This window comes from Gymnoscopelus braueri (assembly GCF_963280865.1).
Source record: "Gymnoscopelus braueri genome assembly, chromosome: 22".
NCBI classification, from domain to species: Eukaryota; Metazoa; Chordata; class Actinopteri; order Myctophiformes; family Myctophidae; genus Gymnoscopelus; species Gymnoscopelus braueri.
In genome coordinates this window covers 7,196,612-7,209,544 of record NC_137624.1, presented here as the reverse complement: position 1 = coordinate 7,209,544, position 12,933 = coordinate 7,196,612, and the positions used below count along the sequence as shown (strand labels likewise).

The 12,933-nt window shown below is 39.3% G+C and overlaps 1 protein-coding gene across 3 annotated transcripts; it reads right to left on the bottom strand.

Annotated features, from left to right (window-relative positions):
* Positions 1-2,881: 2,881 nt before the first annotated feature.
* On the bottom strand, positions 2,882-11,721 carry LOC308078557 (uncharacterized protein). 3 transcript variants are annotated; one of them, XM_080419762.1, is made up of 3 exons: positions 11,242-11,721; positions 6,264-6,976; positions 2,882-6,095 (listed from the first exon to the last, which is right to left on the bottom strand). In XM_080419762.1, exons 1-3 carry the CDS (start codon positions 11,423-11,425, stop codon positions 4,857-4,859), a joined length of 2,136 nt encoding a protein of 711 aa, XP_080275888.1. In that variant the 5' UTR covers positions 11,426-11,721; the 3' UTR covers positions 2,882-4,856. The 3 variants fall into 3 exon arrangements, with proteins under 3 accessions (XP_080275888.1, XP_080275889.1, XP_080275887.1); XM_080419763.1 differs by having other exon boundaries at positions 2,882-6,061; positions 6,407-6,976; XM_080419761.1 differs by having other exon boundaries at positions 2,882-6,976.
* Between the last annotated feature and the right edge of the window lie 1,212 nt (positions 11,722-12,933).

The following is a 12,933-nucleotide window of genomic DNA, read 5'->3' as shown; positions in this document are numbered from 1 at the left end:
CATTACAGATGTATTTATATAGTAATAATAACAAACTGTGTAGTTATATTGTATCAACATACTCTACCATACCAATGTACCAGTTGTATTGTTTATAATATATTTACCATTATATATACATATTAGTTATATAGTAATAAAATACTCTAACATGTATTGTATATTAACATGTGGGACATTTTTCACTATGGTCTTGTTCCTCACCTCACAACAATCTAGAATTCATTCAACGACCCGGGCCCAAACATCTCTTCATCAGCCACAGAGAGCCACTGGTTCATCAAGGACTTCATTCATTCAGTGTTTGTAGTAAAGTCACAATTAAGCATTAATTAATGAATTATTTGTATTCCAAAGTGGAACAAATCCAAAGCTAACGTTAGCTCTCGTTGTGCGCGCTCGTGAGGCTCATCAATAATGGAATGAACTTCCGGGTCAGCTCAAAGCTGTGATATTGGTGGTGATGCTTATTGCCCCCTGCTGGCCAAGGTATGTACAGCTCCATTGATGCAATGTCTCTCAATCTATTTCATATTAATATCATATTAAATCCTTAAAGACATTTTTATTTCCTAGCAAGCCTATATATATATATTTATTTTTTTACTCTTTTCTTGTTTGTTTGTATATGAATTTGCTCTGTGCAGCACTTAATATACCAAGATCATACGCAAGGGTACATACGCTGATGTTCCCTTTTGTTTTGCTCTTTTTTGCACTCTCTCGCTTTCTTTTTATTATTGTTATTATTATTATTACCTATGCTGCTGCTGCATTGTCTGAAGGAAGCCGAACAAAACCTTGAACCTTGAAATAAAGTTTGATTTGAGTTGACCCCCAAATTGATATGTATTTGGCTGTGGACCCCCATTTAAAAAAAATGTGTGCCAGGGACCCACTAACAGAATATTTTGTTAATAATAATAATAATAATAATAATAATAATAATAATAATAATAATAGTGATAACTACTAAGAGCAGCTGTTTTTTGATTGATTGATTGATTGATTGATTGAATACTTTATTGGTCAAAAATGTAAATCAAGAAATGTAAACAGCACGTGGTACAGTCAGACATTAAGACTAAAAAGATAACACAAACTAGAAAAAGCGCTCCTCGGACCACAGGTCTCCACCAGGTCAAGTAGGTTATTGTGGCTTGCTGGTGGCACTATAATAGGCCAATGTGAAAATGGTGCCATTACTTCTTAGGCCTTTCAAGGTAATCGGATGCTGCATTCATGATTTGAGGCATTTTGTTGCAAAAACTGTGTTTTGCTAAATTAGACCTGCTGGTGGCGCTGTAACAGGCCAATGTGAAAAGGATGGCATTTCTTCCTCGGCCTAGTGAGCATGTGTGAAAAATTTCACAGAAATTGCACGCTGCGTTCATGATTTCAGGCGTTTTGTTCAAAACAGACCTCTCCTGCAAACTTTGGAAGCCAATGTTAACCAATAAGGATGGAATATAAAAGAATGGACAGATCTCTGTTGATCACATGACTATAGATATGCTGTGTACCGATTTGCGTGATTTTTGGACAGAATCTGTATGAGTAGGCTAATATAAAAAAAAGTTTTTCGCATAAATCGGCCTCCTGGTGCCGTTATAACAGGCCAATCTGTTATTGGCATCCAGGGAGTGTGTGTGCACAGTTTCGCATTGACCGGGCCAACGGACACTGCGAACACACGGACGGACGGACGGACAGGGTGCAAAACATAGTCTCGGCCATGCCTTTCGACCTGGCGGAGACAATAAGTCCTGGGGACTTATTGTGGTCCTATGTATCCAATTCATCAACATCATCAAAATAACACAATAATGCATGTCATCAACAAATACAAAACACTACATGCACAAAGTAGAAAAAGGGAAAATGGTGGCAGTGAATGACACAGTGAATGACACACCTGAGAAAATAAAGGGGGGAAATCTAATGTTACTGTTTTGTGGCTTTTCATCTTTAATATCTGCAACTCATAGTCTGGGTGTCTGTTCAGAATAAGGATTTCAGAATGTGTGCAATAGTGGTGTAATCATAATACTCATTTTAAAATACAAATGAATGTAGTAAAAATGATGATCATTTCACTTTTGAATGTCTATGACAACATGAAAAGCATAAAAATGTGTCACAGGGAAAAATCCTTTGTTATTGCACATAATACCCATACATAGCCTAACTAACCTTATTGCTGAAGTAACAAAGGTTTTCTTAAACCGTTTGTTCTTGCAGCACAAAGAGATGAACAGAACTTCTTTGGCGCTGTTTTTCTGGAAGATGCAATCAACCTCTGTACTTTATTGCTCCTCACATGATCCCCATCAAGGCAGTCTACTTTCCAATGTGGTGACTCAGAATATAATATTCTTTAAATACCACACAAATAATTCTTTAAATAACACACTACTTGCAAAGAATATATATATATATATATATATATATATATATATATATACATACATATATATATATATATATATATACATATATATATATATATATATATATATATATATATATATATATATATATATATATATACATATACATATACATATACATATATATATATATATATATATTCTGTAAACCTATATACATGAGAATGGCAGATCTACAAGCTCACAACGTGTTGTATGTGGACACGTTGTAGCTTGTAGATCAGCAATTATCACTAGCTTGGGTCCCGGGGAGACATCAAATGACTCTTTTGGGTCTCAAGCTATGCTGGGAACATATATTATTCATTGTAGCTGATCTTTGAGAATGAAGTTTGAATAACACATTTGAAACATATTTGTAATCTGAAGCATTAATAGAAGTTTGATTGATTGATTGAATACTTTATTAGACAAAAATGTAAATAGCACAAGGTATAGTTAGACATTTAGGCTGAAAAGGATAACACAAACAAGTCCTAAAAATAACACATAAATACATATCAACAAATATAAAACACTATGTACAAAGGAAAAAAGGGGAAACATTTCGGCAGTGAATGTCACCTCCTTTTCTATGGGAAAACATTTATTTACTTCCCCTTTTGGTCTCCTGATAGACGGATTTTCGTTTTAAAAGACGCCAGTGATACACATTTTTTAAGGGATGGTGTCAGGGCATTCCACATTTTGATGGCAGAGTAGTAGAATGATAATTTTCCCATGTTTGTTCCATAGATGGGTGGTACCAGATTGTTGTCGCTCCCTCTAGTATTGTGGTTGTGGGTGTCACTCACTTTGGAGAGGTAGTTAGTCAGGTATGAGGGCATTGTGGGCAATGACTATTTGACAATCTTAAAAATCAATCCCATTTTTAATTGCTTAACCCTGTCTTGTACCCCGAGCCATCCCAGACTAGTGACATGTGATGGAATCAGGTGGGTCATGGGCTTTATGCCGAGAAGTAGTCGAATTAGTTTGTTTTTGGGAGGTCTGAAGCTTCGTTTTTAGAGACATCGGGATGTTGGAGAACCAAGAGGTGTCTTGAGACATGAACTACATTAATATGTAAGTAAATAAACATATATACGTATGTTAAGGATTCTACTTAACTGCATTAGTGAGTAAATATACATACATCTGTAACAGATTCTATCTATAATTTTTATCCCTCGATTTTTTAACCCTTTTTTCACCCGGTGCCAATTTGCTAAGTGATCCTGGGCACTACACTCCCCCCACCAGCCTAGGGAGGCCAGGGCCGAGCTCATGCCTCCTTCAATGCATGAGAGCCAACTGACCTTCTTGTCACCTGACAGGGGAGAGTTTCCCTGGTTGGACGTAGCGCGTGGAAGGAACACGTTATTCCAACCAGTTCCCTTCCCCTCCATCAGGCGCCCCGGCTGACCAGGGGGAGGCAGTATAGTGACCAGGATTACTACATGTTTTTGTGAGGGTATTAACTACCCTAGGAGACACGGGGAGAACATGCAAACTCCACACAGAGTAGGCCCTTTCGCCAACCCCACCTAGGGTATGGGCGCTGATGACGCGGAGGAGAAGACACGCCCCCAGCGCCCACAGCGTCCCCGGCGGGAATCGAACCCAGGACCTTCTAGCTGTGAGGCGACAGCGCTACCGACTGCGCCACCGTGCCCCTTATGTAACAGATTCTAATAACAATATTTAGAATTACAGTGTAAATTCATGTGTTATGGATTGGCTGACATTAACAGCGGTCTGTTACGCAATATATTATTATAAATCTTTTTATATGTTTTGTTTACCTTTATATAGTCTAGCCTGCAACTCATGTTTAATTCATTTTAGCATATGTTAATATATTAGAGAACGGCCACACAAGTCTAGTGAGCAGCACAGCTTATGTCTTTCTTACCTCAGGTTCTTACTGCACCGGAAAGATGTACGGTACTATGTGTTAATATGTAGATCATTTCTTTGATTAGTTGCCCCCCTCCTTCTACTTCCCTTTCTCTTATGGAAATAACAAAACCAACGAAGCTCACACAAAAAAAGATTTACCCACTGTAAACCTGTGATGTGACAATAAAATTGATACTGAGCTTGAGTTCCACATCTCCTTTCATTATTTGAATCATTCCTGTTTAAACACAAGCATTTTAATAAACATATCTTAATCTCATAGTAGGCTTACTTTGTGTTTGAGTTATAAGTTTGGCCTGGGTCTACCTAAACCAAGGGTTTTAGCCTGGCTTGTGGTTTTTAACATGACAGATTGTAGCTGTCCTCCTCTACCCTAAAGACTAAAAATTCAGTTTTGTCTAAATAAACAATGAAACAATGTAATCATCAGATGTTCACAGTTCATCTATTGCAATCCAATACCCTAGCAGACTACCCAAAATGATATTAAACACAACAGAATAGTTACATTTTCAGACAGGATTTACGCCTACTCATGTGACTTTTCAGTGTACTCGTCTGAGCAAAGCCTTCACCACAAACTGTACAAGTAAAGGGTTTTTCACCTGTATGGGTCCTCATGTGCCTTGTCACAGCAGATATTTGACAAAAGCTTTTACTACAAACTGTACAACTAAAAGGTTTTTCACCAGTATGACACATCATGTGGACCTTCAGATGTTCCCTCTGCTTGAAGCCTTTCTCACAGACTGTGCAAATGAAAGTTTTATCTCCTGCAGGTGTATCTGCCATATGAGTCATCATGTGGACCTTTAGATTTGTACCACGTCGGAAGCTTTTGCCACAGATTATGCAACTAAAGGGTTTTTCCCCTGTATGAATCCTCATGTGCGCCTTTAGAGACTTACTCTCTTTGAAGGTTTTAGTACACACTTTACAACTAAAGGATTTTTCATCTGTATGAGTCCTACTGTGGGCCTTCCATGACTTATATAAGTGGAAGGTTTTGGTACAAACGTTACAACTAAAGGGTCTTTCACCAGTGTGAGTCCTCAGATGTCCCTCAAGATTTACCTTGTATCTGAAAGTTTTTCCACAAAATGAGCAAAGAAAGGCTCTTTCCCCTGTATGAGTCACCATGTGTAATTTCAGATTTTGTTTAGAAAGAGATCTTCTGCCGCAAATTGTACAAACAAAGGGTTTTTCTCCTGAATGAATCATCATGTGTTGTTTCAGATTTTGTTTAGTGTTAAACATTTTGCCACAAACTTCACAAGGAAAGCGTTTTTGCCCTGAATGAGTCTCTTTGTGTAAATCAAGAGTAAACTTGGTTCTGAAGCTTTTGCCACAAAATGTACAGCTGAAGGGGTTTTCCCCTTTATGGGTCTTCAAGTGTTGTACCAGTTTTGTATTACTAACAAAGGGTTTTCCACACAATGTACAACAAAATGCTTTTTCCTCCATATGTATCCTCATGTGGGTCTTCAGTGTCCCACTCCAATTGAAGGTTTTGGCACAAACTGTACAACGAAAGGGAAATTCCCCTGTGTGAGTCCTCATGTGTACGTTTAGATGTTGAACCTTAGTAAAAGTTTTTTCACAAACTGTACAATGAAAAGGTTTTCCTGTATGAATCCTTGTGTGTACCACAAGAGTATTCTTCAGACTGAAACTTTTGTCACAAAAATTGCAACTAAAGGGTTTTTCCCCTGTATGAGTCCTCATATGCCTTACTATCTGACTCTTATGAGTATTTTTCAGACAGAAACTTTTATCACAAACTGTACAACTAAAGGTGTTTTCACCTGTGTGCATCCTCATGTGTGCTTCCAGAATTTGACTAGTGGGGAAGGTTTTTCCACATGTTCTACAACAAAAGGGCTTCCCCCATGTGTGAGTCCTCATGTGTACTTTTAGGCCATGAGCAATATCAAACGTTTTCTCACAAACAGTACAATGAAAAGGTTTTCTTGTATGGATCCTTGTGTGCACCACAAGAGTACTCTTCTTACTGAAACTTTTGCCACAAATATTGCAACTAAAGGGTTTTTCACCTGTGTGAATCCTCATGTGTTCTACAAGATATGCATTTTTACTAAAAGTTTTGCCACAAACCTCACAACATTTGTTTGCCTTGCCTTTGAGACTCATGGATGGGGTTTGTTTGGATGATTTCAAGTCCTGGGACAGCCTGTTTCTCAAACACAATTTTTGTCCATCAGCATTTCGTGTCTTGTGTGATTTCAGTGTGTTCAAAGCTGACTGACCTTCCCTGGTCTCCTCCCAATCATCACTGTCCTCTGTGTCAGATTCAGAACAGTGGGAAGAGAGGAGGTGGTCATCACTAGTTGGTTGTGATGTTCCACAGTCCTCTACAACAGCTTGTGTTTTCATGTGTTCAGTTGAGGTGCTGGCTAGAGGCTCTGTCTCTCTGTTTTCATCATCATCTTCACTTTGCACTGCTAGTAATGTCAATGTTGACCCATCAGCCCCCTCTGGTCTTTCAAGTAGCTCCTCCTGTTCCTCTTTAAACTGCAGAGGTTCTGGTTCCTCCAGGACCAGACTGGGGTTCCTCTCCTGCTGTTCAGCCAGCTCTCTCTCTGCACCAGGGAGGTGCAGGAAGTCTAGACAAAAGATTCAATGAGAGAAAATTAAACAATGTTTGAACCATACATTTATCCATTACATTTTCTTCTGTTTTGTAGCTGTGGTAGCTGGTCGACTGAGATTCATAATATTGCTTTATCTGCTTTTAACTTAGATGTTGATTTCTTTTAGCCCCTCCCCACTCTCCCTAAAGAGGCTTTGTCTTTTCCCAAGCCACCATTGCAAATTATACGTAGCCTTCGAGTTAGTTCTGGCAGCATACACTCGAGAGGTTACATGCATGCTCATTCCTATGTGGCTGTTTACAGCGTCACGCAAGATCCATACGTTATACACTGACGTGCCAATCAGCTGTTCATGTCTGATTATTATAAGCATCGCTGGGCTTATTTTTCTGTAAAGTTGCTTGTTGTTATTGGTGGTTTTGGCTGTTCTGGGGTGTAGTTGCTTAGGCTTGCTTCCTAAGGTGGTTCTGTCATGGTCCCCCGAATTAATGTGAATTTGTTTCAAAATCGTCCAAATATTCCACTTGTATCTCAGGATTTGAAAGTAGCAGATAATTTACATTACATGCATGTCATGCTGATTTCTCTCTCACCATCTGGCAACTCGGCATTCCTGCAGCCTGAGATCATCTGTTTAGCTCACAGGAGAGAGGGGTTCAAGGAATAACAGCCGTTTTATCGTGCAGCTTAAGTGAGGTTGCTTCTTGCTGCGCTGCTACCGTTTACGCCCAGAAGCTTTAGCCATGTTAAAATTAATTAGTCAGTTTAGTAACCGAGTATCATGGTTGATGGGCATTTCAAAAGTCTTGGAATCCAAACGTAGTACCGTTACTGTTGTTACGAAGTTATAGGATAATGAATGTTATGGTCGTTAATTCAAATCTGCTCAGGAGGCAAACATTTAAGTTAATCTTCTCTTACTAGTCCATACCCGGGGTTATGTGCAGTCAAAGTTTGTGCAGTGTTTGGGTTCTGTGCTGTGCAGAGTACAGTATGTCAGGGATGGAAAGTAATTGTGTACTTGGTAGCACTGGTTTTCCTTTGAAGAAAATGTAGGAGGAGTAGAAGAATGTAAATATGTAATGGATGTTTTGTATTAAGAAAAACAATATAACATGATCAATTGGTGAAAGTAGCCTTGCCGTGTTGTCAGGGTGTGTTTGGGGGAATGTCCAATGGACATGCAATAATAAATTAGTAGTCTTCTTTTCATAGACCTGGTTGCTTTTTTCTGGTGCGAAACCTGGCAACCCTGTTGTTGGAATACGCTTAAGTGAAAAATATCAACGCAGCGGTCTAAACTGTTAGACCGGTGCTCTCGCAGAAGAGTGCTCTCGCAGAAGCGCTCGGATATTTTGGATTATGTGTCCAGATGCCTCTCAGACAGTCAAACAATGCTGCTCTGCAGGTCTAGGATGGAATAAACGGGTGCAGCCAACGTCAACAACTGGTCCCGACCAGACGTGAGATTTCAGCGTACCGTAGGATGAAGCCCACGTCAGGATATATTGACAAATGCCGAAAGGTGCGGTGATCTCGCCGTACGCCCATTATTTGGGCTGCACCGCGTTGATAAATGAGGGCCGTTGTGTGCTGGTGGTATGAAGAAGTTATCCCACGCGCCAACCATGTCTTAAGGCGCAGTGTGAGTGTCCAGGGGCCGTAAATGAAAGTCCTTTGTAAGTGTAAGCATGTTGCCTGTGAGGGTGTGGGCTGGAAGATTTTTGTACAGAAACGCAAATACGGTCGGCCCTAACCCCCCAACACATGCACAGACGCCACACACACACATACGCACACACAGGGAAAGGGACCGTCGCGACCCCCCCCCCCCCCCCCACACACACACACACACGCGGACACACACACACGCGTACACACACACACACACAGGGTGGCGAACCCCCCCCCACACACACACACACACTCTCTGTGTGTGCTTGTGGCAGACAGTAGGTCTGTCGAAAACTATTTGCGAACGTGGGGTTATACAGACAGTAGCCTATATGCATGAGACAGGGGTTATGAGTTGGTGTGACATTAGCTCTGTGTGGAATTACTGGTCTACCTTAAGTCAGTCTGTTTACTCCGTGACATTGTGTGTAATGGTGGCGAAGCGTCCCCCACTTCCCCCCCACACACACACACACACACACACACACAGATCCGTAAGAATGTTTTCTGTGTACACGTGTGTAAATGATAGTCCTTTAAGTTTAAGCACGTTGTCTGAGTGTGTGTGCGCTTGAGGCAGGCGAGAAAGGCGGCAACGACACTGTAACAGAGTGGGTGTGTGGATTTTACGGATGCACAGTTTGTTTTTTAAAACGCTAATTAACAGCTGAGATTTGATGAAATTGAAAAAGGGGCTTCGCGGTTGCGTTCAGATCGTAATGGTCAATGGCTGTGTGCCAATTCAGATCAATTGCTCCAGCCAGTGAGGAGAACCGGACACACAGTTTCGGTCTCACCACCGTCGGTCGATCGGTCGACCACAGAGGTTTGTGAGATTATAGGAGGATGTTCTTTAAAGGGTGGCTTCTCATTCTTGGTATTATGTTGGCCATGGTTCTCCTAGCAGTCTTGTAAGCAAGGTTGTTGAATACATCACATGTGAATTACTGAATTATAATAAGGCCTAACACTTTCACAGTGTGTATTAGTGAAAACCTTTCTTTTATCATGTTATTACAGTGTATTGATTGATTGCATACTATAATAACATGCTTATTAACAGAACAGGTAGTACAGTCAATGGTTTTGCCAATAAGGTTGACACAAAAAGCCCCAGGGGTCTGTTTCCATCGTGGTTCCTTGCACTCAATTCATCAGTAAATCAGTATGTCACTGACAAGTAAAAGAGCACCAAGCCCTATGGAATGTATGGAATGCATGTGCTAATAACTTAACACTTCCTAAGGTTAATATGAGCATCAAACAATATTATGTTTTTATTTGCACATGCATTCCATACAGTCCATAGGGCTGGACCACACATTATTATATATCATCAACCTGCGACGGGCGTTTTGGTTATAGAGGACAATTATAATGAATTAAGGCAGCGATTCTCAACCTGTGGGCCGGGGCCCACTGGTGGACCGTGAGGATATTGCAAGTGGACCAAAAATATTTGGCTAAACACTTCCTAAAATATATAACATTTATATTTAGAAAAAAAATTATGCAAAGAAAATGTCATGGTATTTTTTTCTTTAAAAACGTAAAAAGTGAAATAGTAAATGAATAGAGAATAAAAAAGTAAGAGAACATTATAATTCAGCCGTTTGTCAGATGTACAGGTCAATGCCGACATAATCCCTCAAGACAGATTCAGATTACCGCAGCTGAATCTGTCGGCAACTCCCATTACAACATGCAGAGTTGTTATTAGGAATGTAAAGAAAGGAGCACCACTGGAAGAGGAGGGCTGAAGGAGAGTGAACGGGCCGACATCCAGTCGGGAATTGAGCGTTTTCCCCAGAGGCAAATTCAAAGGAAAAACATTTGTTTCCTCTTTTGTTTTTGCTGATGGGTTCCCAGATTGATGCCGACATTATGTGGAATATAAATTATATAGAGGAAAGGATAAGGTACCCGTTAGGGTTATGTCACAGCAGTGTAGGATAATTTATAATACTGACATACTGACAGAGAATACAAAAACAAATCAGACCTACAAGCTCACAACTTGAGAGAGAGAGAGAGAGGTAGAGGTGGGCAGGTACTTTACCCCTGCACCACCCAAGTGGCTCAGGGACCATTTATTATCTAAAAACAATTACCAATGAATCTGTCTGTTAACCCATTAAGACATGAGGCCGATTGGAAAAATGTCTTCTAAATCCTAACAGTTTTCTGAAAAACGTATGCTGCTATATCAGCGGTTGTCAAACATTTTCATGTCAAGGACCCCCAAAATTATATGTATTTGGCCGCGAACCCCCCATCTCAAAATATCTTGTTCCAGGGACCCCCGGAAGCAAAGATTTTAATTAAAAAAAATTGCCTTAAAAATATATATATATTCAAAGATTTGCACAAAGCCTCAAGATTTTTCTAAAATAGCAGATCTACAAGCTCATAGCGCAGCACAAAGTGTCGTACTATGAGCTTGTATATCTGCTGTCTTTGAATAGCCAAAGTATACAATAATGGTTAAAGTGGTTAAAATCTAAAATGACACTGATGCTGTTTTAATGGGTTAACACAGACCTCAATTTGTAGCAGCCAGTGGAAACCACCAGTAAAAAAAAAAAAACTTTAACACTGCATACCTGCTGTCAGCTTTGCATCTTGCAGTCCGCGTCCCTGGTCCATCTCTCGCTGTTCCTCTGACAACGTTGAATATTTTCTGGAGGCCGTCTCTCTTGATACTGTAGATCTCTCCCTGTGGTGCTCTGTGAAATTCACCAGTAGAACAAAAAAACAAAGCAAGCAAACAAAAAGTTTAGTTATCATTCTGCAACCTTGATAGTCCAGTCAATCCACTTTTAAAAAGGACCGAACCCAAAATAAATTGCAATAGTAATGTGATATTAAAAGTTTTCCTTCATGTATTTAGTGGAAAACAATTTCAAGGTCAAAAGGTACGTTTTGAGGTTTTAGAGTGGCACGGTCTTGGTAAGACGTTTTTAAATATCAGAGGGTCTATGTACAATTATTAGTTTGTGGGTCAATCGTTCCAATAAAAAACCTTTAGAAAGGATATTATATTATCTGATTCCTGTATTTTGGGTACCAGTACTCCAACATCTGTTTTTCTATTTCCTCTTTCTTTTTTCCCCTCATTTGGTCTGTACAGTTTGTGCCACACTGCTCAGGGTTTAAAATGACCTAAAGCTGGTATAAATTGTTCCCTATAGACATAGTTAAAAATATGTCAAAAGTATAAATGTGTCCCCCCCCCAGAGGCCAAACATGCTCAATAGTTAGACAAATATGTACTAGTTAGTAGAAGTTATATTATATTAACATAGTCTACCGTACATATTTAGTAATATTGTATTAACGTACTCTACTGTACAGATTAACAAGTTATATTGTATTAACATACTCTACCGTACAGAATGAGATGTACAGATGCTCTATTAATTATATTGTAATAATAACACTACAGTATAGATTTGTCGCTGCGGGGCGGAAACCTTGTATATCAAAAAACGTTACTTTTAATTATTATTTAAGAAATATTAAAAAGCAGTGAAAATAGCCGATTGTAGAGCTGCTAGTTTCACTACTTTGTGCAACACTCTTGTATGAAACATTGAATGGATATGAGGTTTCTGCCCAACAGCAACGTTATAAGGGATGTTGTAATAACATACTCTATCATAAAGATGTATTAGTTGCATTATAATACCATATTTACCATTACAGATGTATTTATATAGTAATAATAACAAACTCTGTAGTTATATTGTATCAACATCCTCTAACATACGGATGTACCAGCTGTATTGTTATAATATATTTACCATTATATATATATATTAGTTATATATAGTAATAACATACTCTAACATGTATTGTATATTAACATGTGGGACATTTTTCACTATGGTCTTGTTCTAGCTGTAATATACAACCCTCGTAGACGTATTTATGATTCTGACGTTTAAAACGTCAGAATCATAAATACGTCTACGAGGGTTGTATATTACAGCTAGTCTTGTTCCTCACCTCATAAGTTATCTAGAATTCATTCAACGACCCGGGCCCAAACATCTCTTCATCAGCCACAGAGAGCCGCTGGTTCATCAAGGACTTCATGCATTCAGTGTTTGTAGTAAAGTCACAATTAAGCATTAATTAATGAATTCTTTCTATTCCAAAGTGGAACAAATCCAAAGCTAACGTTAGCTCTCGTTGTGCGCGCTCGTGAGGCTCATCAACAATGGAATGAACTTCCAGTTCCGGGTCAGCTTAAAGCTGTGATATTTGTGGTGATGCTTATTGCCCCCTGCTGG

Coding starts and splice junctions, on each gene's coding strand:
- LOC308078557 (XM_080419761.1), bottom strand. CDS start 11,425: ATGATAACTAAACTTTTTGTTTGCTTGCTTTGTTTTTTTGTTCTACTG. Junction 6,977..11,241: donor AGATGCAAAGCTGACAGCAG/GTATGCAGTGTT, acceptor TCTTTTGTCTAG/ACTTCCTGCACCTCCCTGGT.